The sequence below is a fragment of the Protopterus annectens genome, chromosome 3.part0 (genome assembly GCF_019279795.1).
Source record: "Protopterus annectens isolate FY-2018-M chromosome 3.part0, PAN1.0, whole genome shotgun sequence".
Taxonomy (NCBI): Eukaryota; Metazoa; Chordata; order Ceratodontiformes; family Protopteridae; genus Protopterus; species Protopterus annectens.
The window spans coordinates 26142233-26170190 of NC_056731.1; the positions used below are offsets into that span (position 1 = coordinate 26142233).

Below are 27958 nucleotides of genomic sequence, written 5' to 3' on the forward strand. Positions count from 1 at the left end.
CTTTGGAGACATTCTGGAAATTTAAAGAAGCGGGGAGACTGGAAGCCCACCAACCATTCCTCTGAGGAGTCTGTATTCTTGCAGGCTTTTTGTGCACAACCCTTTTCTTCTTGGGTGACCCCGCTTGCAGACAAATTAGTCCAACTTGTTGTGCAGCTTGCATGGAAAAGTTCTTGTACTGTTAAACCGATTCCCCAGAGACCAGACAAAATTTTGTCCCCGTCCGAAGGAAGCCCACACTGGTCCAAAGGCCTACTGGTAGATGCTATGGTGGTGGCAGCGGCGGCCACTAGGAAAGAGCTCGCCGAGGAGAGCCAGACTCTCCACCCTCCAAACTTGGGAGTCTCAGGCAGTAGACAGGTTAGGGAAACGAATGTTTGTCTCATCGACCTTTGCCATTCAGTCTTTGAATTACTTTGCACACTTTACTAGGCTTCAGAGACCCCTAATCTCGGAACTTTCCAGAACCTTGGCAGGAGCAATTTCTGACAAGATACGGGACAATGTTGCCTCGCAGCTTGCGACCCTGAAATCTATATCCAACTTGTCCATGCGGTTAATCTCTCATGCTACCAAAGGGTCAGCTACAGGTTCGGGTTCAGGCATTATGAAACGTCATGCCTGGATGCACCTTTGCGACTTTGCGGACCCTTTTAAGTCTTCCTTTCTTAACACTCCAGTGGAAGCATCTTTCCTTTTTGGCCCAAAAGTGAAAGACATTCTAGCCAGGTGTGAGAAGGACGGTAAGACCCTGACTGCCATGGGGATACGTTTTTCCACCCCTCAACAGTCCTACTCTAGGAATCAGAGGAGTGGAAAGATGTGGCACAAGAAATCCCAGGGTCCTTTCCATGACACGTGGCAAGTTTACTTCCCAGGCCAGAGGGGGTAGCTCAACTGGAAGACACCCCTACAGGGGTAGAGGGGGTCCGCGTAACAAGGGATCCAGGGAATCTTTCTCTGGTCAGCCGTGCCAGCGCTCTAGAAGAGCGGCCCAATTGCTTTCCTCTGGAAGCAGTCCTAGGACGTTTCTCTCTGCACCACCCTGCCTGTTAAACAATAACCACAAATTCTTGGATGCAGAATATAATAGCCAGAGGTTATCACATACTCTTCAATATTTGTCCAAAGCCATTAAGACACATTCCTGATGTGCCACCCAGTCAAAGGGAAGCAGCAGCTCAAGAAATATGAAAGCTGTCTCAAAAAAGAGTCATCCAAGCAGTCCCACCAGACCAAATAGGATCTAGATTTTACTCAAGGTTCTTTTTAGTGCCAAAAAAGACAGGGGACTGGAGACCAACTTTTTGGTTAATTTCCTGCTGGACCTTTCTTATTGTTCCACAACCCAGCTCATCTATAGTGTCTGTCATTGAAATCTTTACCCTTTCTATTTTTCTACCGAATCAGTAAACCTAATGTACCATTGCTGGTACTTCTTTCCACTTTACCTTAACTTGTATTTCTTAAGTAAAAGACTCTCTTACTTTGTGTTCTAGCTATAACACTTTTCTAATTCTCATAGCTTTGTGTGTGTGTGTGTGTGTGTGTGTGTGTGTGTGTGTGTGTGTGTGTGTGTGTGTGTGTGTGTGTGTATGTGTTTGTGTGAGACTGTTGATATGGTGGAAAATCCTAAAGGAACTTCTGGCTTCAAAAGATGCCAGAAGTGCTACAGAAAACTTCCAAACTCTAATGGACACTCTCTGTGTGTCTATGGTTTGGGTGTAATGCATCTTCAAGAAGACTGTGCCGTTTACCACAGATTTAATGGGTTCTAGTAGACGTTAAAAACTAATTTTGAAAGGACTTCTAAAATCTGACTTTGATAAGGCCTTATCTTCTTGTAGCAAACATGAAAAATCAAATAATTGGAGCCATTTGGTTCTGTCAATTTTATCAAGTTCCTCAGAACCAGTGGGACAAATAATTGAATCTTCGGTGCCGTTGGTGCCGGTCTCTGCACCGACTACATTGGCACAGACTACTGTTTTGGATTCCCCCTCTTCCCTCTGCCTTGGAACCGAAGGAATTTTCCTTCAAGGACAGGCCCCGAACAAGGTATTCACCATCTGTGGACCCTTTTCCTAACCGTCCTCCAAGTCCCTTTTTGGAAAGACCTTCCCCCAGATCTCCTTCAGTTTCTTTGGTCTGATCCACCAAAAGCTTAACAGAATCTGATATCATGAGATTGATGGACTAGCTCCTGGTGGCGAGGGGATTACCTTCCTCTATGTTAACTAGCAGTCGTAGCTGTGGAACCTTTCCAATTTCCACACCAGGTTTTGTTCTTCCTCTGACTCCAGCTGAGTCTTTGTAGTCTCCGGTACTGAATTTTCTGGCTGACTGTTTCGGTGCCAGTCAGAGCTTCTTCTCTGACACCAATAACTGCCTTGAGTTCTTTGGGGTTGCTGGATCTGGAGACCTCCAGGGGTCAAAGCTTCATTGCCAGTTCAGGGGGGCATGGTTCCACTTCGGCCCTTTTGGAGCCATCCATGCTTCTTAGTGCATCGGCACATGTAAGCTCGACTCTGGTTATGGCTTTGGACGCAGCCTCCTTGGTGTGGGGTGGGACCACGGTTCAGAAGGAGTCTATTTTGATTCGAGGCTCCCATCCTTCTACAGGGGGACCTATCTTCCAGGCCGTAAAGAAGGCCTTGTCCATTGCAGGCAAACAGTCTATGCCTCCCTTGTTGGACCAAATGTATTGTCCTTCCCCTCGACCAGAGAGCTTCCCCTAGTCTCTACCCTGAGACAGCAGTCACAAAAGACTCAGGATCTTACCATGGTGGTTATGTCCTTCCAGCACATCCCACTGAAGAGGTACCAATGAAGAGAAAGTGCAAGAAGAAGCACTTCGACTCCCCTGAAGAGTCTTGCACTGAAGATACTGTATTTGCTGAAGGGGAAGGTTCTAAGTCACTCCCTGAAGATGTCTCCTGGGGGACATCCTAGAGATCCTAAAACAAAGGAGAGGCTGGACTTCCCTCCAGCCTTCCTCAGGGGAATCCTGTATAACTGGAGGCTTTTTATGCCCAACCCTCAACCTCTTGGATCTCTCCACCCACTGATGATCTTATTAAACTGATTGGTCAGCGGGCTTGGAAATTACCTGATACTATTGGGCCAATTCCTTAGAGACCAAGCCGTATTCTATCAACACCTCAGGAGCAGCAACACTGGGCCAAGGGAATACCTGTAGATGTTATGGTGGTTGCAGCAGCCACCAGGAAGGAACTTGCTGACGAAAGTCCTACTGTCCATCCTCCTAATAAAGAGTCTGAGATGATTGATAGATTTGGGAAGCGCAGCGATCTTAGCAGTAAGGTCTTTGAATTACATGGCATATTTTACTAGACTTCATTGAGATCTGATAAAAGCGCCATCAGATACTCTGGCAGGAACAGTAGCTGAAGGAGTTTGAGACAAAGTCACTTCTCAGCTCGCCACCCTAGAAACTATTTCCAATTCGTCCATGAGGCTAATTGCGCATGCTGCCGAAGGAACGTTGAGTGCAGTGGGTTCAGGCGTAGCCATTAGGAGACATGCCTGGATGCACTTATGTGATTTTACAGAGCCATTTAAGTCTTCTTTCATCAATGCTCTGTTTGACAGAACATCGCTGTCTGGTCCCAAAGTTAAATATACTCTGGCCAGATGTGAGAAAGATGGGCGTACCCTTTTCCACTCCTCAATGGAACCAGAGAAGTGGAAGGCTATGGTTCAAGAAGTCCCAAGGGCCTTTCCAGGACTCCTGTGGCAGTGTCTTTTCCTGAGGCAGAGGGGGAAGTAATAATGGAAGACGCCACACACGAGACGGAAGTGGCTCGCAGAGTCCATGTTCCAGGTATTCTTTCCCTGGTAACACCTATCAGCGATCCTGAAGGGAGGCCCAATTGTTATCCTCTGGAGGCAGTCGGGGGGGGGGGGTGATTATCCCTGCACCAATCTGCCTGGCTGAGGATAACATTGGACAATTGTGTGCAGAGGATTATAACCAGAGGTTAAAATATCCCTTTCTCAGAAGAACTAAAGAGAGTGAAAAGAATCCTAGGTATTTCACCCAGTCACAGGGATGCAGCAGTCTTAAAAATACAAAAACTGCTCAACAAAAGAGTCAACCAAGCAGTCCCACCAGACCAGATAGGGTCCGGAATTTACTCAAGATTCTTTTTAGTGCAAAGAAAACAGGGTCTGGAGACTAATTCTGGATCTCAGTCAGATGAACAGATCAATTCAGCAAACCAAATTCTGGATGGTCATGGTTCAGTCTATACTTCCATTCTTGGAAAAAGACGAATGCATGTGCTCAGTAGATATTCAGGATGTGTATTACCATATAAACATGGACAAGAGAGCCAGAAGATTTCTGCACTTCCAGCTGGGAGCCAGTCATTATCAATTCAGGGCACTGCCCTTTGGTCTCACCACAGCCCTCAGGATGTTCACTAAATGCATGGCAGTGGTAGCAGCTGACCTGAGACTGCTAGGATTCTGGGTGTTTCCATATCTAGACGAGTGGCTCCTCACCTCTCCCACCAGGCATCTACTCTTAGAGGCAAGAGACTATGTTCTTTCCCTATGTTCCAGCTTGCGTATCACTATAAATTACGAAAAATCCCATCTGGAGTCAACACAACATTTGGAATTCATAGGAGCGATGCTCGACACAAAAACTAGCTTCGCTTCTCTTTCTACAGAAAGACTTCAGAGGATAAGATCGCAAGCTGGCCAGATTATTTGGAGCAAGAAGGTGATGGCGAGACTCTTTCTACAGACTTTAGGATCAATGTCAGCCTCTATCACTCTAGTTCCCCTTGTGAGATATTGCATGCGAATTCTTCAGTTGTTCCTAGCATCCCAGTGGTCCTTACTGAATCAGCTGATGTCCCATTGGGTTATGATCACCTATCTATGCAAAGAAGATCTGAGTTGGTGGCTTCATTCCAATGAAATTTTATCAGGCCGACCATTTGTCCCCCTCAACCCCAAGCTATAGTGACCATGGATGCATCCCAGATGGGGTAGGGAGGCATTATCTGGGAAAGACAGTCCAAGGCACTTGGTCTCAGTTGGAGGCCAATTTGCATATCAGTATTCTAGAGATGAGGACAGTGCTCTTAGTGTTGCAGGCATTTCAAGAGACCCTTCTTTTGGGAACAATTGTGATTCAAACAGACAGTATGCCAGTAGTTTGGTACATCAACAAGCAAGGGGGAAACGGATCTTACCCCCTTTGTCAAGAAGCACTCAGAGTATGACAATGGGTAATTTCTTCTGTCCGCTTTCTAATAGCAATGCATATTCTGGGAAGCTTCAACGTGATTGCGGATAAATTGAGTATGACCATCCTCATGCCTCACGAATGGTTTCTCAACCCATTGGTGTCAGAAAAGATTTTCCGCCACTGGGGCCAACCCTGCTGTGATCTTTTTGTGCCCCCAGAATAACAAGTGCAGCAGTTACTTTGCCATAATTTCCCCCTTTGGGGGAGTCACAGAGAGATGCCCTCCTTCATGACTGGCCCCTCAGTCTATTGTATGCCCCCCCCCCCCCGATTCCTCTCATATCCCAGTTTCTAAAGAAAGCCACCAGGTCGAAGAAAAGGATAATTCTCATTGCCCCATTCTGGCCTTGACAGGTCTGGTTTCCGTCATTTGGCCTCCTCTAATATGGAAATCTTGGACAATGGACCCAGCTCCATACCTAGTGTCTCATCCGGATGGACTAGTTCACCCGAATCTTCAGACTGTCAAACTCACTGCATGGCTTCTCCAGTTCCGATGATTGCCAGGCATTCTTCTCATACTTCCCCAGTTCAATTAATTATTCTGGCCTTCCATAAACCTTCAACTAGAAAATTGTTCCCTAACAAGTGGCAAACTTTTCTAAATGAACATCAGAGTCTAATCTTGACCCATACCCGGTTCCAGTTGATAAAAGCCTTGAATTCTTGACATTACTTTTTGAAATGGGATCATCTGCCTCCACTATTCTAGTACATCTTGCTGCAATCTCAAACTTTCATACTGGCTTGAATGGTACTTCATTAATGTCCTGCAAACTTTGCAAAGCCTTTCTGAAAGGAACTTTAATGCTCAGACCTCCTTATAAAGAACTCTTTGCACTTGAGACATGAATCTGATGCTTCATTCCCTAATTCATTCTCCCTTTGAACCTTCCGTAAATTGCTATATGAAGTTTCCGTCCTGGAAAACTTTATTCTTAATAGCTATTACTGTTGTTAGGAGAATATCTGAGATACAAGCCTTATCTTGCAAACCTCCCTAGCTAATTTTCTTTATAAAGACAGGGTCTCTTTGTAAACAAATCCTTCCTTTTTACCAAAGGTAATATTCAAAACAAATATTAATCAGACTATACAACTCCCAGCCTTTTTTCCCAGTTTCTCAAGTAAAGCTGAATATTGTCAATACTTACTAGACGTGCACAGACAATTATGTTTCTACCTTCACAGAACAAAGAACTTTAGAAAGTCTGATCAGCTATTTGCTTCCTTTTCTCCAGCTGCTATGGGAAAACCAGTTTCTAAAGTTACTCTGGCTAAATGGCTTAGAGAATGTATAACTTTTGATCTGAAGTAGCTAACTTCATTTGTGTAGCAACCTATGGGTATCTGATCTGACCCGGCAGTTTTCAACAGCTTAGATCCGAGCTCCTAGCTCCTCCCCCTACCCATAAACCCCTGCCAACCCTGACTGACCTCAGATCTAGTTTGCCGCGCTTGTCATCAGCAGCTGGGTTTTCGAGCTCTAGGCTTGGTCGTTTAGTTTGTGAGAAAACAAAAACTTTTATTTCTTTGCTATCCCTTTAGAGTGAGTGTAGTGTGTTTAGATACCTTTGGTCTGTAAACCCTAGTGTTAACTCTTACTTTAGTTATATTTTTCCCTCCCTCTCCCTCGCTGGTTCGTCAGGGTCTGTGTGCGTGTGTTGGGGCCTAACAAGTCTGTCCTGCTTAGCTTAAAATGTCTGAGGCCCCAAAACCAATCTTCTCCAAATGCACAGAGTGTGGCAATAAGCTTTCACCGGCTGATGGCCACACTCAGTGTGTTCTGTGCCTTGGGGTTGGACACCTTTCCTCTGGGTGTTCCATCTGTGTGGCTTTCAACCCCAGGGCACTTAAGGACCGGAGATCCAAGCTGATCCTGGCGGGTCTCTTGTCCCCTGATTCGGCTTCGGCCTCCGGTCCTACCATGGCTTCCACCGCGGCTTCGGCGGTGGCCACTCCTGCCTCTCTCCCCCCGGCCGGGATTCAACCTCCCGCTGTAGGCCCGGAGGAGAGAGAGGCCAGGAAAGAAAAAAGGAGGGAGAAGCACCACAAGCGGAGGGCCGAGGCCTCCGCATCACCCCCCCCCCCCGGCTAAGCGGTCTTCTCCCTCCAGGGCTTCCCGGTCTCCTCCCTCTCGGATCCAGTCTCCCTGTTTTTCACCGGGTCCTGAGGAGGAGGAGACCCGATCTCCTTCGAGGTCATCGAGGCAGCACTCCCGTCCTGCCTTGGTGGCCTCGTCGAGATCCACTCGCAGCCTTTCCGATGCGGATTTGGACCGGATGATGCAAAGATTCCTCCAGGCCCAACTGCAGATGGGAGTGCTCCTGCCCCCCCCCCCCCTCTGGGGGGGAGCTCGACCCCTTTCTTTGCCCCGATAGCTCCTTCTCCGTACCGCTTCCTGGGTTCAGAGCCTTCGGAGCCGGGCAGCCTTGGAACCGGGGGTGGATCGGCGCCGACAGTCTCTGGTACTTCGGCGCTGATGCTTCGCTCGAGCCTGTCTGGTCCGTTTTTGTCGGATCCAAGCTCTCGGAGCTGAGGGCTGAGCTTCGGATCTGAGGGTTTCAGTATGCCTTCGGCACCGTCCAGGTCGGAGCATACTGGTCCGTCGGATCCAATCGCTTCGGCGCCTGCCCCGGTCCCCCTGTCGGATCCGAGTGAGGGACTGCTCTCTGATCCCAGGGAGAGCAGCTCTCCCTCTGCGTTCGACGTGGTGGAGAGGGCTCTGTCGACTGCTTCCAGGCCCCCCGGTCCTTGCCACGGCTCCACCCCGCACTCCTTCTCTGTTGGGTCCGACTTCCATCACCCGGCCCCAGGGACAGCCCTTGGAACAGGATGTTGTTGGTGAGGCCTCCTCAGACAGCCCCCCCGAGGAGATCCTCCACAAGCGGAAGTGCAAAAGGAGGTACGTGGACTCCCCTGAGTCCTTGACTGAAGACATGGATTTGGAGGAAGGGGAAGGCTTTCCCAAGGTCACCCCCCGAGGATGTCTCCTTTGGAGACATCATGGAAATGCTCAGGATCAGAGGCGGGTGGTCTACCCCAAAGCCGACCTCTGACGAGTCCGTGTTCCTGGAGGCATTTGAAGCAGGCCCTTCTACCTCTTGGGTGTTCCCTCCGGCCGACCCCCTGGTGGACCTGATTACCACCAGGGCGTGGAAGGAGCCGGACACTGTGGAGCCAGTCCCGAAGCGCCCGGACAGGATCCTCAGTCCTCCTGCAGATAGGCCCCATTGGAGCAAGGGTCCCCCGGTAGATGTCATGTTGGTGGCGGTGGCCACTAAGAGGGAACTAGCTCAAGAGAGCCCCTCGGTCCACCCCCCGGGCAAGGAGTCCCAATCGCTGGACCGCTTAGGGAAGCGGGTGTTTAGTTCAGCGTCCTTCTCTGTTAGGTCTCTGAACTATATGGTACACGTTATTCGACTGCAGCGGGATCTCATTAAGGAATATGCTGCATCGCCCCCGGAGTCCATGTCGGCGGAGGACAAACAGCTGTACTCCACCCGTATTGCCACTCTTAGGTCCATTTCCAATACTTCTATGCGGCTACTATCCCATGCCACGGAGGGAGCCGCTAGAGCCAGTGGAGCAGGCCTCGTCATGAGGCGTCAGGCCTGGCTCCAGCATTGTGATTTCGCGGAACCCTTTAAGGCGTCATTCGCAAATGCCCCTTTTGATGGTCCTACCCTATTTGGGAAGACAGTTCGCAACACCTTGGTCCAGAGCGAAAAGGACGGGAAGATGTCTGCCGTCGGAGTCCGCTTCTCTGCTCCCTAGAGGTCCTTCTCCAGGAACCAAAAGGGACAGAAGCAGATGTGGTTCCGGAAGTCGCAACAGTTCCAGTCCGCTCCGGATCCCCAGTCCTTCCGCGGCAGAGGAGGACAGGGAGGATGCCGCCCTAGAGGCAGTGGGGGCCCGAAGAACTTTGGGTCCAGAGAACCTTTCTCTGATCGGCCCACGCAGCAGCCCTGAGGGGTTGCCCGACTGCTCCACTCTGGAGGCAGTCGGGGGACGTTTCTCGAGGCACCTGGCAGCTTGGGAGTCCATCACAGCAGACCGCTGGGTGCTTCGCATCATAACCAGAGGTTACCAGATTTCCCCTCTCTTACCCCCCTCTCTTCCCCGATGTCCCACCTGATCAGAGGGAGGCCGCAGCTGCAGAAATTCAGCAGCTCCTAGAAAAAAGAGCCATCCAACACGTCCCCCCAGACCAGCTCAGATCGGGCTATTACTCCAGGGTCTTTTTGGTGCCAAAAAAGACTGGGGACTTAAGGTCAATCCTCGAGCTCTCCCTCTTGAACCTGTCAGTAACCAAAGAGAAGTTCCGGATGGTGACTCTTCAATCTATTCTCCCCCTTTTATGGGAGAATGATTGGATGTGCTCTATAGACCTCAAGGATGCGTACTACCACATTCTCATGGACAGATGATCCAGGAGGTTTCTCCGCTTCCGGCTAGGAGCCAGTCATTACCAATTCAGGGCTCTCCCCTTTGGTCTCACCTCAGCACCCAGGGTGTTCACCAAAGTGTTAGCAGTGATAGCGGCCCACCTAAGGCTCCAGGGAATTCAGATTTTTCCGTACCTGGATGACTGGCTCCTGACCACCCCGACAAGGCATCTACTCTGCACAGCCAGGAACTATTTTCTTTACATTGCTCCTTGGCTACGGATCACAATAAATATGGACAAATCTTCTCTCACCCCAACTCGGGTCATAGATTTTATCGGGGCCAGGTTAAACACAATTAATCTTGTAGCCTTCTTAACCCCAGAGACTTCGAACCCTGAGGCTTCATGTGCGGGCCATACTTCTATCTTCAGCTCCTCCTGCGGAATTGGTCCTGAGGGCTGTAGGCTTAATGGCAGCGGCAATCAACTTATTGCCAATGGCACGTCTGAACATGAGGGTCTTGGAATGGACCCTCCAAGTCCAGTGGTCTTTTCGTCACTACCCTCTGAGTCATCCCATTCCCCTCAGCAGGGCTTGCAAGAGGGCTCTCGTATGGTGGCTGCAGTCTCCGGACCTCCACATGGGACGCCCCTTCTCTATGGCCCCTCCCCTTGCCACGGTGACCACGGACGCCTCTCGCCTCTGGTGGGGGGGGCACTCTTCAGGCAGGACTGTCCAGGGCACGTGGAACAACACAGAGACCTCTTTGCATATCAATGTCCTAGAGATGAGGGCAGTGCTGTTAGCGTTGCAAGCACTTTAGGACCTTCTTCCTGTAGGGATGATTGCGATCCAGACGGACAACATGTCAGTTGTCTGGTACATCAACAAACGGGGGGAACCAGGTCTTACCCACTCTGTCGAGAGGCCATGAGAGTGTGGGAATGGGCGATCTCCACCAACCGTTTTCTCATTACAACGCACATTCAGGGATTGTCCAACATCCTGGCGGACAGACTGATTCGCACCATCCTTTCCCCTTACGAGTGGTCTCTCAATCTGCAGGTAGTGAATCAGATTTTTGCCAAGTGGGGGCAGCCCTGTTGCAATCTTTTTGCCTCTCCTTCAAACACCAAATGCAACAGCTATTTCGCTTTAATTCCCCAAGTCGGGGAATCCCCAAGAGACACACTGATGCATGCTTGGCCTCCCGGTCTGCTTTATGCTTATCCACCTCTTCCCCTGATGCTAAAGTTTCTACAGAAAGCCAGTCGGTTGGGGAACAGGATTATCCTCATTGCTTCATTCTGGCCTCGTCAAACCTGGTTTCCTTACCTTTGGTCTCATCTGGTGAATCCTTCTTGGATTCTAGATCCCCTCCCGGATCTGATTTCCCACCCTCTGGGTCTCCCAACCCCGAACCTGGTCAGTCTCAAGCTCACAGCTTGGCTGCTCCAGTTCCACTCATAGCTAGGACTCCCGGCATCTCTTCCCCAGTCAAAGCCATTCTAGTAGCAGCCCACAAGCCTTCTACTAGGAAGATTTACAGTAGCAAATGGAAACGTTTCTCGATTTGGGCGGAACGTCAAAACTTAGATCCCTTCACAGCTCCCTTACCTGCTGTGTTAGACTTCTGTTTCACCAGGGGGCTAGCTGTTCCACCGTCAAGGTTCAACTAGCAGCTATCTCTCACTGCCATGTCAGACATGATCTGTGTCCCTTGATCACTTCAAAACTGTGCAAGACCTTTCTGAAGGGCACCTTCCTGCTCAGACCTCCGGTAAAGGAAGTGGTACCTCCGTGGGATTTGACGTTAGTACTTCAGGCCTTGACAACTTCCCCCTTTGAGCCTGCAGCTTCAGTGGATCTCAAGTATTTGTCTTGGAAGACTGCCTTTCTCGTCACCATCACTTCGGCTAGAAGAGTTTCTGAAATTCAAGCCCTTTGAGTGAAACCCCCGTATCTAACCTTCCACAAGGATAGAGTTTACCTCAGGACCAATCCCTCTTTTCTCCCTAAGGTTGCTTCCGAGTCAAATATCAATCAGTCCATTAACCTGCCAGTTTTCTTTCCCAATTATCAGAACAAAGGGGAATACAAACTACACCTTTTGGATGTGCATAGACAACTTCGATTTTATATTCACAGGACATCTGGTCATAGGCAATCCGACCAGTTGTTAGTCTCCTTTGCCAAAATGAATTTGGGTAAATCGGTATCTAAAGTCACATTGTCTCTATGGATCTCGCAATGTATTCTTTTGGCTTATGAAAGTTCTGGTAGGCCCGCACCTCAGGGAGTCCGTGCCCACTCTACCCGATCTATGTCCACCTCTGCTGCCTCCAGGGTATCCTTAGATGATATTTGTTCGGCTGCCACTTGGGCCTCATCTCATACCTTTATCAACCATTATAAGCTGGATATTATCTCCAGAGGGAGAGCATCCTTTGGCTCTGCAGTGCTCCGGAACATCCTTCCATGATGGCTGCCCGAGGTTCAGGTAGCTGGAGACTCTGTCCCATAGGTTGCTACACAAATGAAGTTAGCTACTTCAGATTAAGAAGTTATGTACTCACCATAACGTTCCATCTGAGTAGATAAACTTCATTTGTCAGCAACCGTCCCCCCCTCCTTCCCCCTGACATTTGATTGTTCACATTGTTGTCTTCAGAGATGGTCTTTGAAATTGATCTATCTTTAGCAGTTGCTGTTTTTTGGGGCAAACTTGATCTGAGGTCAGTCAGGGTTGGCAGGGGTTTATGGGTAGGGGGAGGAGCTAGGAGCTCAGATCTAAGCTGTTGAAAACTGCCGGCTCGGATCCGAAGTCGGATCCGATACCCATAGGTTGCTGACAAATGAAGTTTATCTACTCAGATGGAACGTTATGGTGAGTACATAACTTCTTATATATAACAAAAGGAAAATGCAACCACCAGGACCTGTTAGAGCACATTCAACAAGATCAATAGCTGCTTCTGCAGTCTTTCATGCTAAGGCTTCCATAGATGACATTTGTTCAGCTGCGACATGGGCATCTCCTTATACATTTGTTACTCATTACAAACTGGATCTGTCTCTAAGGGACGAGCATCATTTGGCTCGATGGTGCTCAGAAATATTCTTCCGTGAGACCTCCCAAGATTTAAGTAGCTGGGGACTCTGTCCCACAGTCAAGCACTAAGTGAAGATTGACAATATCAGATAAAGAAGTTGTTTTATCATAACGTTCCATCTGTGTTGTCAATCTTCACTTATCCTTGATATTCCCACTGTCCTTCCCCCTGCCCTTTGGCCTCTTGGTAGATCAGATCTCTCCAAATATTGGTTTTCATTCTAGAGATATAGATATGGTCTCTGATCTGTTAATTCTTGTCTGTCACTATTGTTTGCAAGCTCAGTCTAAGGTAATCCTGTGAGGAGCATTATGGGTAGAGCTTAGCGCGAGAGTTTTTGGAGGGCACGAGCTGGAATGACGGCCAAGTTAGTTCCGAGGCTTTCAACAAGCCCACAGTCAAGGATAAGTGAAGATTGACAAAACAGATGGAATGTTATGGTAAGACATAACTTCTTTTTTAGAAAGTAGTCTACATTTTTTCAACTGTACATATCACAGTTGTTTGTTATAGTAGATAGTTTGATTCTTTCATGTCTGATAAAGTACAAGGGTTCAAAAAGGGCACGGCCTGTGGACATAAAATTCCACCACAAGACCTGCACTCTATATGTGTGTATTGCATGGGTGCTATCCATTTGAATGTTGGAAGTGAGATTTGTGCCTCCTTCAGAATCAAGGCCATTCAAGTCCATAAAGAGAAACTAATACTGAAAGGTTTGCTTCCCCATTAGACAGGATTGGTTTCTCAACCCTCCACCTCGACTTCCTTGTGGCCAAATTCAGCTTCTCTTGCAAAGAAGATGGAGAAATCAAAACAAAAAGATAACGAAAAGCCCAAAGAGGGAAGAGAGAGATCTGAATATAAGAAGATAGAAAAAGATGTCCAGATCAGACAGATTCTTCAGGTCTGGCGCCCAAGAGTATGAGGAAGTCGGATTCACCAGTCCCTCAGATCTGATCTCCCTCACCTCACCCCAGATTTTATCTGGATCTGGTGAATCAAAGGCTCCAGTCTTTGATTCTTCAGGAAAAGCGATACTCTAGATCTCCGTCTGCAGTATCATCTAAAAGGTCTATCCGATCTTCCAGAAGCCTCACTGAAATAGATGTAGATTAAATGATGTGGGGATACCTGAAGATGCAAATTCAACTAGGGGTTCTCCCTGCTCTGTCCTTATTGTGCTGTCCAGGTATGGGTCCAAGTTCCCTACCTTGATATCTCCGGTACTGGTTCACCCTTGGATCTGGTTCCCATGGGTCCAACAGCCCCCCCCCTCCCATGCCCTTCTGTCAGAGTTAACATTTCTGGCAACTGCAACTCCTTCCACTTCCCATACTCTCTTGACTCTGATGCTTTTTGATCTGGATGAGTTTTGCAGCTGAAGCACTGGCACTGTAGCCCAGGGAGTGGAGTTGACTCTAAAGTTATCAGAGCCATCTCTACCTCTTGGGGCCTCAGCAGTCAATAGCTCAAGTCTGAGGTCAGTTTTGGAGTTGGCATTGGTCATTGCTGGGGTCGTTCCTCTTTCTTTGGATAGGAGGAATGTTCCTTCAGTTCTGGTTATGGCCTCTGCTTTTGAGGCATTTGAAAGGGTATTGGCTAGGCCACGAAGTCACGTGCCACCTTTGAACTCAGTCCCATTCCAACCTCTTTTGGATCTTGTACTCATTCTGTTCATTCAGATTAACAACGACAGCTAGTTCCATTAGGCTTGGAGGATACTCAACATTTGATTTCACAGTCTGATTTGGACCTGTCTCTTGAGATTCCCTTGAGACATGGTCCTAAGAAACAGACTTGTAAACAGAAACATCTAGACGTCTCTCCAGAGTTTGTCACAGAAGACAGAGAGATCTGGATGAAGGTGAAGACTCCCCAAGATCCACTCTGGAAGACATCACCTTTAGTGATATCCTAGAACTGAAGAAACAGTGGGGTGGGGGGGTGGGGTGGGGGTCCACTAACATTCCTTCGCCAGATGAATCTGTATTCCTCAAGGACTTTGATGTTTGGCTCATCTGCATCCTGGGTGGTACCACCTACTGATGCTTTTATAGATTTGGTGGCTCAACAGGCCTGAAAGGATCCTGATGTAGTGGAACCCATTCCCAAAAAAATGGATAGGAGTTTGGTAGCCCCAAAATATAGCAAACAGTGGAGCAAAGGTCCACCAGTAGACACAATGGTAGTAGTGGTAGCCACTTAAAAGTAACTGTTCAAGGAGATTTCTTCTTCCCATCCCCCTAATAGGGAATTGAAGGCATTGGACAGACTAAGAAAATGGACATGCTTTAGCGACCTTTGCACTCAGTGCACTAAACTATCTTGCTCACATGATGCATTTTTAGAGGGATTTGACTAATGAGCTTTACCAAGTCCGTGAGGATGTTCAGAAAACAGTAGGCACAAAAACTGTCTACCCTTCAGTTTATGCCTAATGTGTCCATGCATCTGTTTTCCAGTGCAGCTGATTGCACAGCTAGGGCAATAGGCACCAGAATAACTATGCACTAGCATGCTTGGGTGCACCTTTGCCACTTTGTGGAAGGCTTCAAGACATCCTTCATGAATGTCTCTTTTGATGGTTCAACACTTTTCAGATTAAAAGTCAAAGAAATGCATACCAGGAGTGAACAAGATGGTAAAACCCTGTCTGCTGTTGGAATCTACTTCTCCACCCATCAAAGGACCTTTGCTAGTACCAAAGGGGTGGTAAGAAGATGTGATTCAGAAAATCACAGAGTTATCACCAGGACACTTCTGAAGATAGGCCTCCTGGGTCAAAAAGGAAAGTAATTCAAATGGACATCACCTTAGGAGCAGAGGCAGACTGCACAATCGGGGTTTTTGTGGTCCCTTTACCAAGAAAACTTACCAGTGCTCCTGAAGAGTTACCTGACTGCTGCAGTCTGGAGGAAGTCGAGGGGCACTTATCCCTGCACCCACAAGCCTGGCAAGACATTACAACAGATTCTTGTGTACTACAGATAACCATCAGAGGTTATTCCATTCCCTTTTCTTATCCTCCAAAGAAAACGAGAAAGATTCCCAATGTTCCACCAAGCCAGTTGGAATCTGCAGCAACAGAAGTACTCAAGTTGCTAGAAAAAAAAAGTCATCCAGCAGGTCCCCCAATGTCATTTAGAATCCAAAATCCATTCCAGATTCTTTTTAGTTCCAAAGAAGACAGGAGACCTCAGGCCAACTTGGACCTAAGTCATCTCAATCTAGTCATAACACAAAAAATTCTGGATGGTCACAGTGCAGTCCATATTGCCTTCTTCTGAGGAAGGACTATTGAAAGTGGATATAGATCTCCAGGATGCCTACTATCATGTAAAAATAGAGTGGCAATCCAGGAAATGTCTCCGTTTCTAGCAAGGAGCCAATCATTTTCAGTTCAGAGTACTGTCATTCAGTCTCAACACAGCTCCCCCCAGGTGTCCACAAAGATTATGGCAGTAGTAGCAGCTTATCCCTAACTGCAAGGCATCCATGTGTTCACATACCTAGATGATCGGCTCCTCACTGCTACTTCCAGGGATCTTCTGGATCAACATCAGGATCTGTTGCTCCAACATGTACAGAGACTGGGAATTACAGTGAATCAGTCAAAAATCCAGCTGTCTCCCACTGAGCAGACAGAGTTTATTGGATGTCACCTCACCACAATCCTTCAAATTTCCAAGCTCTCAGACACCAGAGTGCTTTTTTTTTTATTAGTGGCCAACCAGGTAATTCTTATCCTCAGGCAAGATTAATGCTTCTTTTGCTACAATTATGTTAGTTCCACTAGCAAGCTACAAACATGGGGGTACTCAATGCTTACAAAGTCTTCACCCCCTTCATACCAGGATTCACCACATGCAGGTTTGCAGAGACCATATAAATGGTGGATAACCTGTCTGTCAGAGACTGAACAAACCTTTTGTCCATCAAATACACAGGCCACAGTAACCATGGATGCTTTCCTTCTAAGGTGGAAGGGGGCTCATTCAAAAGGAAGACATTTCAAGGTGCTTGGTCACATCTAGAGGCAAATCTTCACATCAGCTTCATGGAGACGAGGGTGGTCTTCCTAGCATTGCAAGCATTTCTGGACTCCCTTCCCAAGGGTATGATTTCCATCCAAACAGACAAACATGGCTGTAGTTTGATGTATCATAAACCAAGGGGATACCCATTCATATCCACTTTGCCAGGAAGCCCTGAGAATGTGGCAGTGGATGATGTTTTCCCATCATTTACTGATAGCAGCACACATCCCAAGGATGTAAAATGTACTAGCAGACAAGTTGAACAGGTCAGTACTTCTGCTTCTTGAGTGGTCCCTCAGTTAGACAGTGGCAACATGGATTTTCAGCTGCTGGAGCCAACCTTGCTGTAATCTGTTCACCTCATACCTAAACAAGCGCAACAGTTACTTTGTTATTATCCCTCCACAGGGACAGTCACAAAGGGATGCTGTAGTTCACAAGTGGCCCCAGGTTTTTTTCTACACTTTCCCCCAATACCATTAATGTGGTATACCTTAATTTATTTGAAAGGAGGTTGTACGATGCACCAAAGTGTGAAAGTACAACCTCTGGATGTCTGGAATGTTGAGTGACAGTGTTGCAAATTCCAATGAGCAAATGCACATTGGCAGTCGCTCATTGGAATCCTACAGGTGCAGATGGCACTATAGCGGGGATTGGGAATGTTTGGAGACGTTAATGGTTGAATCTGGTTTTCCAGATTACCATTTTCGACAGTTTGTTTTTTCGATATGTTGTGTCGGCATTTAAAGTCGCACAATAGTGCAAACGTACAAATGCCTTTCACGCAAATGAATGTATACCATTAATGTTAAAATTCATGCAGAAAACCAGGAGGTGCAAGACCAGAGTGATCTTCATTGCCCCCTTTTGGCCCCAGCAGATTTTTGCTCCTTCCTGTAGTGTCATTTGCTACATCCTCCATGGGTGGTGCATCTGAATCCAGACCCTCTGAGTCATCCTTCTGGATTGCCTTTACTGGATCTAAATGCCCTGAAATTAACAGCACAGTTCCTCCAATTCTAATAGTAGCCATAAATGCCAGGCTATCTTCCTCAGCAGTATACATTATTTCAGCTTATCAAAAGCAGTCCACCAAAATAATACACCAAAGCAAGTGGGGAAAAAAATTGTTTGGGCCTTATTGAAGGGATTAGACCCTTTCTCAACACCTCTTCCTTCAATTTTGTAGTTTTTGTCAGAACATTTTAAGAAAGGGTCCAGTTTCTTGACTGTCAAAGTACAAATGGTTGCGGTCTCAAATTTTCACATAGAACACAATGACACTTCAATAGCCTCTCATAAAATTTCTAAAGTTTTCCTTAAGGGCATCTTCTTACTTGGACACCCGATTAGGGACCCATTTCCATCATGGGATATCACCATACTGCTTCAGACCTTGACCCAAGCACCTTTTGAGCTAGCAGTTTCCCTAGACTTGTTTCTCTCTGTCAGAAAACTATCTTCTTTGTTGCTATTACCTCTGCTAGATGAATTTTTGAATTATAAGCACTGTCTTGCAAACTACCCGATATAGTTTTTCATAAAGACAGAGTGGTCTTGAGAACAAATTCATCCTTTCTGCTAAAGGTGACATTTTAAGGAAATCTAAATCAATTTATTTGCCAGTCTTTTTCCTGAGATTCTCAAACAAAGGGAATATATGTTGCACATGCTGGATGTTTGCAGACCACAGATTCTGTCTACATAGAACCAAGAATTTCAGAAAGTCATATCAACTGTTCTTATCTGTTTCCAAGTCAGAGTTCGGTAAAGGTATATCAAAAGTCACATTATCCAAATGGCTATCGGAATGCATTTCCTTTGTTTATGATAAATTGGTTTTGTCCTTACAAGCAAAACCGAGAGCTCACTGTACAAAAGTAATGACTACTTCTATAGTTTTCATAAAGAGAGTTCCCATTGATGACATTTGTGCAGCAGTAACATAGTCCACTGTCCAAACCTTTGTGTCCCATTATTAATTGGATCTACAGTACAGATCATGTTCTTTTGGTTCCACCATTCTCAGGAATATCCTTTCTTGATACCACCAGGGTGTTTAAATCTGTCCATGGGGTTAAATTGGATGAAAACAGACAACATTGGATATGAAAGTTATGTACTTACCATAACAATAAATCCATGTTGTCGCATCTTCATCCAGTTCAACATGCCATCCTCCCTCCTTCCAATATTGTCATTGACCGCTTCTGGTGATCAGATAGATCTTATCCAAGATCCTGTGTGTGAACAATTCTGTATCCTGTACCTATCTATGGATATTCATTTGGCCCTTAGCATTTGTATGCTTTAGATTGTCTAAATAATGACTGACAATGTGTCGGCAAATTCGATCTGAGGTATTTAGGTGGAATGAAGGGAATTATGAGTAGGGGAGGAGTCAGAGCCCTGGATCCACAGCTTCCTAAAAGGCAATAAGGTTAGATCTGGTTATATCTGACAACCCAAAGGTTGTACCAGATGAAAATAAGAAAACCTGGATCTGTCATTATGGTAAGTGCATAACTTTGATTTCATCACTTCAGTAAATTCAGGCAGGTTATTAGTTATTTGTCAAGGGCTATTTTTTCTTCCTAAGCTTTTGAAAACAATTTAAGAGCATTGGTGCCCTCCAGGGATGGTATTATTGGGAAATAATGGACATTCTAACAAGTAGAGGCCCTTCACACCTTATCATACCTGTTGTCTGTTATTTCTCAATACTGCACTCCATTTGACGTTATTGCTTTAAAAATATAAGTGTCTGTTCACACACACACACACACACACACACACACACACACACACACACACACACACACATATATATATATATATAAGTATAGATATGTGTACACACACACATATTCACACTCACAAATGTGTACCCACACGTGTGTGTGTGTGTGTGTGTGTGTGTGTGTGTGTGTGTGTGTGTGTGTGTGTGTACATATATATATAGTTACGCTTCTATGATAGCTGATCAATGAATGGCAACTGATCGAGCACGACTTTGCTTTAAAAATAAAATGGTACATAAACAAATGTGTAGACACACACACGTGTGTGTGTATGCATCTATGATAGCTGATCAAAACTTAAGCACATCAAATGGCAACTGATCGAGCACAACTTGTCAATTAGCAGCCAATTGAAAAAAAAAACAAAAAATAAAAGAACAAATGATTTTTGCTGGGGCAGGCCCCTGCTAACTATATATACCAACTCCAAGATCGCACTAGAGTAGGGAAAGGGCAAATTCCCCATTTCCCACTGTAAAGGGATTTTACACAAACAACTGCTGGCACATACAATCAGCTGATTTTTAATATATATATATATATATATATATATATATATAGAGAGAGAGAGAGAGATGCACAGAGAAAAAAATGGAGCAAGAACTGAGAAGTAGAAGGGAAGAGATATGTATAGGTAAAAATGTTCCTTGGTTACTTTTTTGTTTTACATTTTGTCAGAGGAACTCAGCACAAATGTGAATATGTGCTTATATTACAATTTAGGAGTCTTCAGTTCAGTTGCAGAAGAGACATTTAAAGGTTTTGTCAAATTTTGCTTGTTTTGGAGTTTTCAATGCTGGGATGCTGTACTGCAGTAGCTCTTTGCACCATCTAATTGCCCTAACCTCACATGTCCACATGCATGTATGTATATCTGACATGCACGTTGTGTGTTAGTTAAAATATTAAACTTCCTTTTATTCCTTATGTATTGCAGAAGATAATGATAATACGAAGAAGTTGTATGCAGCAGCTTGCAGATGGTCTTGCGGTCATCAAAGTAGCATATCAGGTAAGTGCAAATACCGAATATAAAACAATGTACTGAAAACCTTTACCTTTACTTACCAAATTCGAAGCATAATAAGAATGTTGCCTTTTTTAAAACTCTGTATTATGATTAAAATATTTTTGAGCGGTTAGAAGCTAAAATCAAAACATGTAATATGGAAACTATGTATGTCTCATATACTTTTAAGCATGACTTGCAAGAAGAGTGAAAGCTTAAAAAACAAGCTATTAATGCAGAGGCAAGGTGTCTTATTGTGCCACTGGTGATCTGGTTTCAGCAGTGAGCCTTAGCTGTTAGAAAGGTCAGCTGGTAGGAGGGACAGGATGACAGCTGTTAGCCAGTGCACTTTTTTAAGACTAAAAGTTAAAGTTTACTGAAAGTATGCAGAATTTCCTTACCTTCTGGGAAGGGGAACAGAGATAATACACTGGTAGCAATTTGGAACACGGACTCATTCACTTTAGCTTGGTTAAATCTAACTTTTAGTAGATGTAATGCTTGTGGTTGCAGACATCATTTTGGAACATTTGCTGCTATTTGGTGGGGAAAAAAACTTCCTTTCTTGCCAAGTGCATTTTGTTTCTTGTGTTTTCCCGTGAGTTAAAAGGGGCTGGGGGTTTTGAAAAAAAATTTTTTTTTCTCTCAAGTGTTTTAATCAAATTGAAAAGTCTAAGAAAAATATGACAGTAGTTAATATACAGATGAGAAGCAGCAACTACAGCCAATATCAACCTATTTTTAGTGAGTACATGTAATTTGTCGTTTTATCAGAATGTCTGCTTTTGCAATATTGACATGGAATATAAATTGCCTTGTGGGAATAGGCAAGCGAAGTGTACTGACTTATATTAAAATTTGTAGTGTACAATTAACAATGTTACTGCAGATGGGTTTGGATATAAATGTGCATATGAATTTGACAAAAAAGGATTGCAGTGTGGATATTCAGTAAAATATCAGGAACAAAGGAAAAGGGGAGTAATAATTCTGATTTGTGGTAGTCGTGGGGTACTGGCAGGGAAGAAGGAGCATGTTGATATGTATGTGTATTCCACCTGAAAGTACTATTATGGAGCTTAGAATAGTTTTGGGAAAAATAGCCTTTCATCAGGGAATCTAATTATGAATTGGGACTGGAAGTAGATTTGCAATAGTAAGAATATATCAGGGGAAAATATAAAAGAGGGTAGATTTCTGAAGATGCATATGAGAGTATTTGATATGGAAGATGTGAATGTATTAGCAGGAGCTCAAATGTAATTTTCATATTATTCCCCAAGATACTGTAACTAGACTAGATTAGATAGAAATTCTGTTTCACAGGAGCAAGTGTATTTAATTGAAAGCTTTGAGACCCATCTTATAACTATAATAGATTATACCGTTAAAAACTAAGATATGTATGCAGGGTAACAATGTAAAAGTCCAACAGTGGTGCTTTTCTATATATCTGTTAAAAAGAGAGGAATAACAGACAGTGATGTGATTCAAGCGCTGTTACGGAAGATAAAAATTACTTTAGAAAAGATATCTAGTGAGTGTGTAAAATAAAAATGGAGTTTAAAATTTTAGAAATAAAAGTGAAAGAGATATGAAAAATATGTAATAGGAATTATTTAGAGGGGATACCAAAGGTTAAAGTACTGTAGAAGTAAGTAAATTTCACATAAGAACAGAGTGCTAGAGGGAAAACAAGAGAGTATTTGGATAAATGTATGAGTTTAGAAAGGTTGCTATTAAGCAACTATTTTCATTACTCTAGCATGCAAAACTTTTAAGCATGATGACAACAGAAAGTAGAATGAGTTGTAGCAAAACATGGTGAGCATATGACAATAACAGTAGCCACAGATCTTATGGACATTACAGAAATTTTAGAATTTTTATTAAAATTTGCATAAAGCAGAAGAATGGGGAACCATGAAAAGACACAAAGGAAATAGTTATGCAAGACTTAAATATGCCAAGGTTAGAGGTAAATGAGGTTTAACAAGTAATAATGATGGTAGGAAGAAATAACATAAAACAGTATTGATGTGTAATCAGTCAACAGGGCAGTTGACACGAACAGACTGCATTCCTGTTGAAATTTGGAAATTAGGAGTTAAAAAATTATAAAAATCTTGAAGGTTTTGTTTAATAATATTTCAAAAGTGGGGAGCACAAACACCTTGGGAGAACGCTGTGGTAGCTCTATTACCAATGGAGGTGAAGACCCTTCAGATCTGGCTTCATATAGACTGATTTCAGTTTTAAACCAGGATTGTAAAATGTTTATTTTTGCACTAGCTAAGTGAATGGCAGAGGGGTTACATAAGTTGATGGCTATGGACCAGTCTGGTTTTGTGGAGGAGGGAGGACAACATTTGACAACATTAATAAGGGATGATCCATAGAGAAGCAGAGTAAAAGAAAATACTGATCTGTTTCATCAGTCCATCTTATCTGACAGTTGGGTATCATGCCACTTCTTAGATCTGATCTGGCCATTTGCTTGTGCCCTAGTGCCTTAAGCACCTGTAAACTTTCCTATAACCCTCTATGACCCTCCCTTTCAGATCTTATTTGCCACCATAGTAATCAGATTGCAGTTCCAGCCTCAGTTAAGTGCTTTTATGAAAGTTTTCTATTTTCTGAATATATTAGTTGATAATTACTTCTCTGCCTGTTTGTTGGTATTTTTAGGAGTGCCTTGTAGAAAATGTGTTAAGCTCTTGGTGGTAAGGAAGTTGCCAGGCACCATTTCATCAGCCTTTTCTGTGTTTAGTAATCTGTTTAAAAAAATCTTTCTTATGTGTTTCATAGAATTAATTATTCTTACAGTTAGTTTTTACTGTTGTTATAGGTAATTTTGCTGTACTGTTTGTGCTTAGGTTAACACTGATATGGATAAGATTTTTAAGAAGTGCTTGAAGTCTGAGCATACGGTGCTACTTCATTATGGACATGGAATTTGTGTCGTTTGTTTAGGCCCTGAGCACTTTATTGTAGAGTACTCTGTAAATGTTTTTGTCTGACAGAAGGACCACATTTACTGTGAAAGGACTTCTTCCTGCTGAGCCATTAGAAATAGCAGAATAGAAAAAGGACAAGGATGAAGTCAGGGATGGTAAAAAGTACAGAAATGAAGACCAGGCTTTCACTTCTTCCCCTAAACTACAGAGAAGAGAGACTTTTTGTCACTGAAGTTAAAATCTCCCACATTAGAGATGATTGTCTTAGCTGGAGACTTGTCTGTAATTGCAGTCAGTAGACATTCCTCTAAAAAAGAACTGTCCAATTTTCTTTCCTCCAGACCTCCCTCAATTTCTTCCATGAAATCCATATGGTCATTCCAGAGTATATCGGACGCTGATGAGGAACCTATGATAAGGGCTTTTCTGAAGATTCAGATCTCCCTCACACCACTTTTAATTCCTTCTGCTTTGACAGTTTCTCTATCACTGGCCACTGTGCTGAAGTTCCACATGTATCCTGTGTCTTCAGCACCATCGACCATCCTGGCTCTGTTTGCATATAGTTTTGCATCTATCTCATTCAGTGGTCTCAGACTCAATCATTCATTGTCAAATCTTCAGCATCATCTATGGTACAACTTGCTTTGAACTGTTTTCAGTGTCGGGATCCTCGGCATTTGCACCAACAGTACTGATCTCGGCCTCAAGACCATCTAGTTCCTCTGTTTTGGGATTGCACTCTTCAGTTTCACCCAACTCTGCTTCAACTGGGGAAGAGTCTGTTCTGAGGAGTAGGCTATCAGTGTGGTCAGCCTCCAAATCTGCCTTTGAGGTTAAGGAGAAGATGATAGCCTCTTGCAATCCAAAACTGTCAACAGGACTTCCACTTACACCAGCTCTGGCTGTCTGTCCATTAGCTATTCCACCCATGCATCGAGGTTTCCAGGGACAGAACAGTGCTGTATCCATCTTGGATACAAAGGCAGTGCATTCTAGCTTTTCTTAGGATTCTGACCTGTCACAGATGGAGATTCCAAGGAACAGGACTTGTAAAAGGAAATACATAGACTCCCCTTTTCAGACTCCGTGACCTCAGATACTGACTTGGATGAACGAAAAGGTTGCTCACCGATCTCCCTTTAGCTCCACTGGTGGAATTGATGATCATTGCAGCAGCCTAAAAGAGAGAGCCCATGGATGAGTCCTCTGCTGTTGGTCCCCCTAATTTAAGAGTCTAGAGTGATAGACAACATTGAAAAGCATGTCTATGCTTAGGGCACATTTGCTCCAACAGCATTAAACTAATCCACACAAACAGATTCCACCTTTCTTGTGTATGGAAGTTTGGCATAGTCCATGACTTGGGAGTATACCAAAAATATGCAGAACACTATGCATATCATGAATACTATATTCATTGTCCGACATCACTGCATGCATCTCTACCACAACACTACTGATGGAGCAGCCAATGTAGCAAGCACTGGTTTGATCATAAGACACCATGTTTGGCTCCACTTATGCAGTTTTGCAGACAACTTTAAAGTGTCCTTTATCAACATCCTCTTTTGATGGATTCTGCCTCTTTGGACCAGTGGTCAAAGACAAGCTCATGAGGTGTGAGCAGGATGGGAAAATACTGTGTGCAATAGGAGTCAGATTTGAGAGCCCACAAAGACCCTTTAATAGAAATGAGAAGGTTTTCACATTCCTGTGATTCAAAAGATCCCAGTTTCAACTATTTGACTCTTCCTTCTCCTCTGACTGGGTGGCCATGGTGGAGGTGGCTTCTTTATTGGACACACTTGATGAGATCAAAGGGGTCTGCAGACTCAATGGTACAAGGAACCCTTTCTAGAAAGGCCAAACGAGCATCCCTGAGGGCTTGCCTGACTGCCCTTCTCTGAAGGAAGTCAGGGTGATTATATCATCACCTTTCAGTGTGGATGGTCATTGTGCATGACAAATGAGTGCAATATGTCATAACCAGAGGCTATTCTACACAGCAGACACAATTAATTGACAGAATCCAGAGACTGCTTTTTACAGCTCTGCCTATCTTTTAGGTATATCCATAAACTATCAAAAATCATAATTTCAGTGTTCTGAGCAAATTTCCTTTATCAGAAGCCACATAGACATGCCTTCTTGCTAAGCATCTCTCACTCAGAAAAGGCTACTTTCTCTTCAGTATTCTGTACAGATTCTGCAGCACCAGCAAAATACTTCTGTATCACTGATGTTAAGAGTTTTAGGTCTCTTGGCAGCACCAGCAATTGCAATGCGCCAGTATGCCAGCTACTACACAAAGATCCTCTAATGGATGCTTTCCACACAATCGTCTCATCAAAAACCCACTTGAATTGGCTGACTACACCTTTCTTGCAAATGGGAACTCTGTTTGAGCTCCCCTCCCCAGCAGCAGTTGTAACCATGAAGACCTACACACTTGGGTAAGGGAGGCATTTTGAGGGGGAGGTTGCTCCAAGGTCTGTGGAATCAGCTAAAGGTCAGTATTCACATCAACATCTTGGAGATGAGAGTGGCCCTCCTAATGTTGCTGGTGTTTCACTACTTCTTACCCTCAGGTGTGTATTCAATCAGGCAATATGTCAATGGTATGGTACATTAACAAAGACGGGGTACCAAATATTACCCATTTTGCTGAGACACCATTAGTGTGTGGGAGTGGACCCTAGATTCAGGTTACCTTCTAGTAGTAATACACATTCTGTGGAAGTTCAACTGGCTAGCAGAAAGACTCAGCAGGTCCATCCTATTACCTCACAAGTGGTCCCTGAAATACACAGAGGCTGAAGAAATTTTCAATCAGTGGGGTTTGCCTTGCTCTAACTTGTCTCTCCAACACCAATTGCAGAAGCTTCTTTGCCCCAGTTCTAAGACAGTTACCAGGGTTGTTGTACTCTGCCAGTGATCCAGTCTCTTATACACCTTTCCTTCTCTTCCCATCATAACCAAGTTCCTTCAGAAGGCTTATGCCTGCAAATCACAGGTAATCCTCATTGTTCCATTCTGGCCAAGACAGATCTGGAAGACCTTACCAGAAGAACCCCCTTTGGCTTATAGATCTGCATCGAGTCCTACTCTCATGCATGTGTAGTCAGCCTCATCTGGACCTTCACAAATTTAAGTTAACCGCATGTTTTCTCCAATTTCCTTAATGGCCAGTTGGTCTTCCCTTTCTGAGAATGTAATTCAAAAGATCTACAAGTGCAAATGGAAAAGATTATCCATCTGGACCACATTCTGTCTCCATTGCATATGTCTTTCATAGCCTTTCTTCTCTCTTTGAGTTAGGTTGTAGCTAATCCACTCTTAAAGTGCAGTTGGCTACTATTTCCAACTACCATCCAGGTTTTCAAAACAGTATGTTAACCTCTCATTAGTTGTCAAAGCCTTTCTGAGAGGAGTGTTCCTCCTTCATCCTCCCATTAAGGACCTTACTCCACCCTGGGATTTGAATTTGGTTCTGGAAGCTCTAACAAAGGCATCATTTGGACCAGCTTTTTCTGCAGACTTGAAGTATTTGTTATGGAAAACAGTATGTCTCATGGCTATTATATTAGTCAAACATCAATAGGGCATGGTTTGTCTATTTCTCCATCTTACTTTGTTTTCTATAAAGGTAGGTCACTGTAAGCACCACTCCTTCCTTTATCCCTAAGGTGACTTCCAAAAAACATTATTAATCCAGCCATCAGCCTGCCTGTGTTATTCCCAAATTATTCTAGCAAGAGAGAGTGCCTTTTACATACCTTAGATATCCACAGGCAACTCAAGTTTTATCTATACAATCAAATCATTCAGAAAGAGCACCCAGTTGTTCATGCCATTTGTACCAAATAGACTGTGGTCTAAATTTATCAAACAAACTCTGTCTAAATGGCTATTAGATTGCATCTCATTTGCCTGCTCTTCAAGTCACAAAACTCTGACATCAAGACTTAAAGCCATTCCACAAGATCCATGGTTACTTCTATAGTGTTTTTCAGAAATTCCTCCATTGATGATATTTGTCCAGCAGCCACTTGGTGTAATACACACCTTTTCTAAACATTACAAATTGGACATAATTTCTAGGACCAGAGCAACCTTTGGCCCCTTGGTACTTAGAGGTACTATATATTGTCGTGATTCCACCTGAGACCCAAGGTCGCTTTGGATTTTGTCCTAATTGTCATATTGAATGGACTGGTGAAATAGGATACAGAAATTATGTTCTTACCATAACACTGGATCCTTTTCATCCAGGTCTATCTGATATGGAATATCCCCCCCATACCCTTTTGCTGTTATCCTACCATATGGGGTTACTAGGCAGGAAAGTCAGTCCGAA

The 27958-nt window shown here is 44.4% G+C and overlaps 1 protein-coding gene across 3 annotated transcripts in view; it reads left to right on the forward strand.

Annotated features, from left to right (window-relative positions):
* The window catches only part of CCHR3.PART0H10orf67 (chromosome chr3.part0 C10orf67 homolog), a 2394588-nt gene that overhangs the window by 640272 nt on the left and 1726358 nt on the right, over window positions 1-27958 (forward strand). For all 3 annotated transcript variants that reach the window (XM_044064558.1, XM_044064557.1, XM_044064559.1), the window contains one exon: window positions 20570-20644. In XM_044064558.1, the coding sequence (XP_043920493.1) occupies window positions 20570-20644 (75 nt within the window). The remainder of the gene's footprint in view (window positions 1-20569; window positions 20645-27958) is intronic.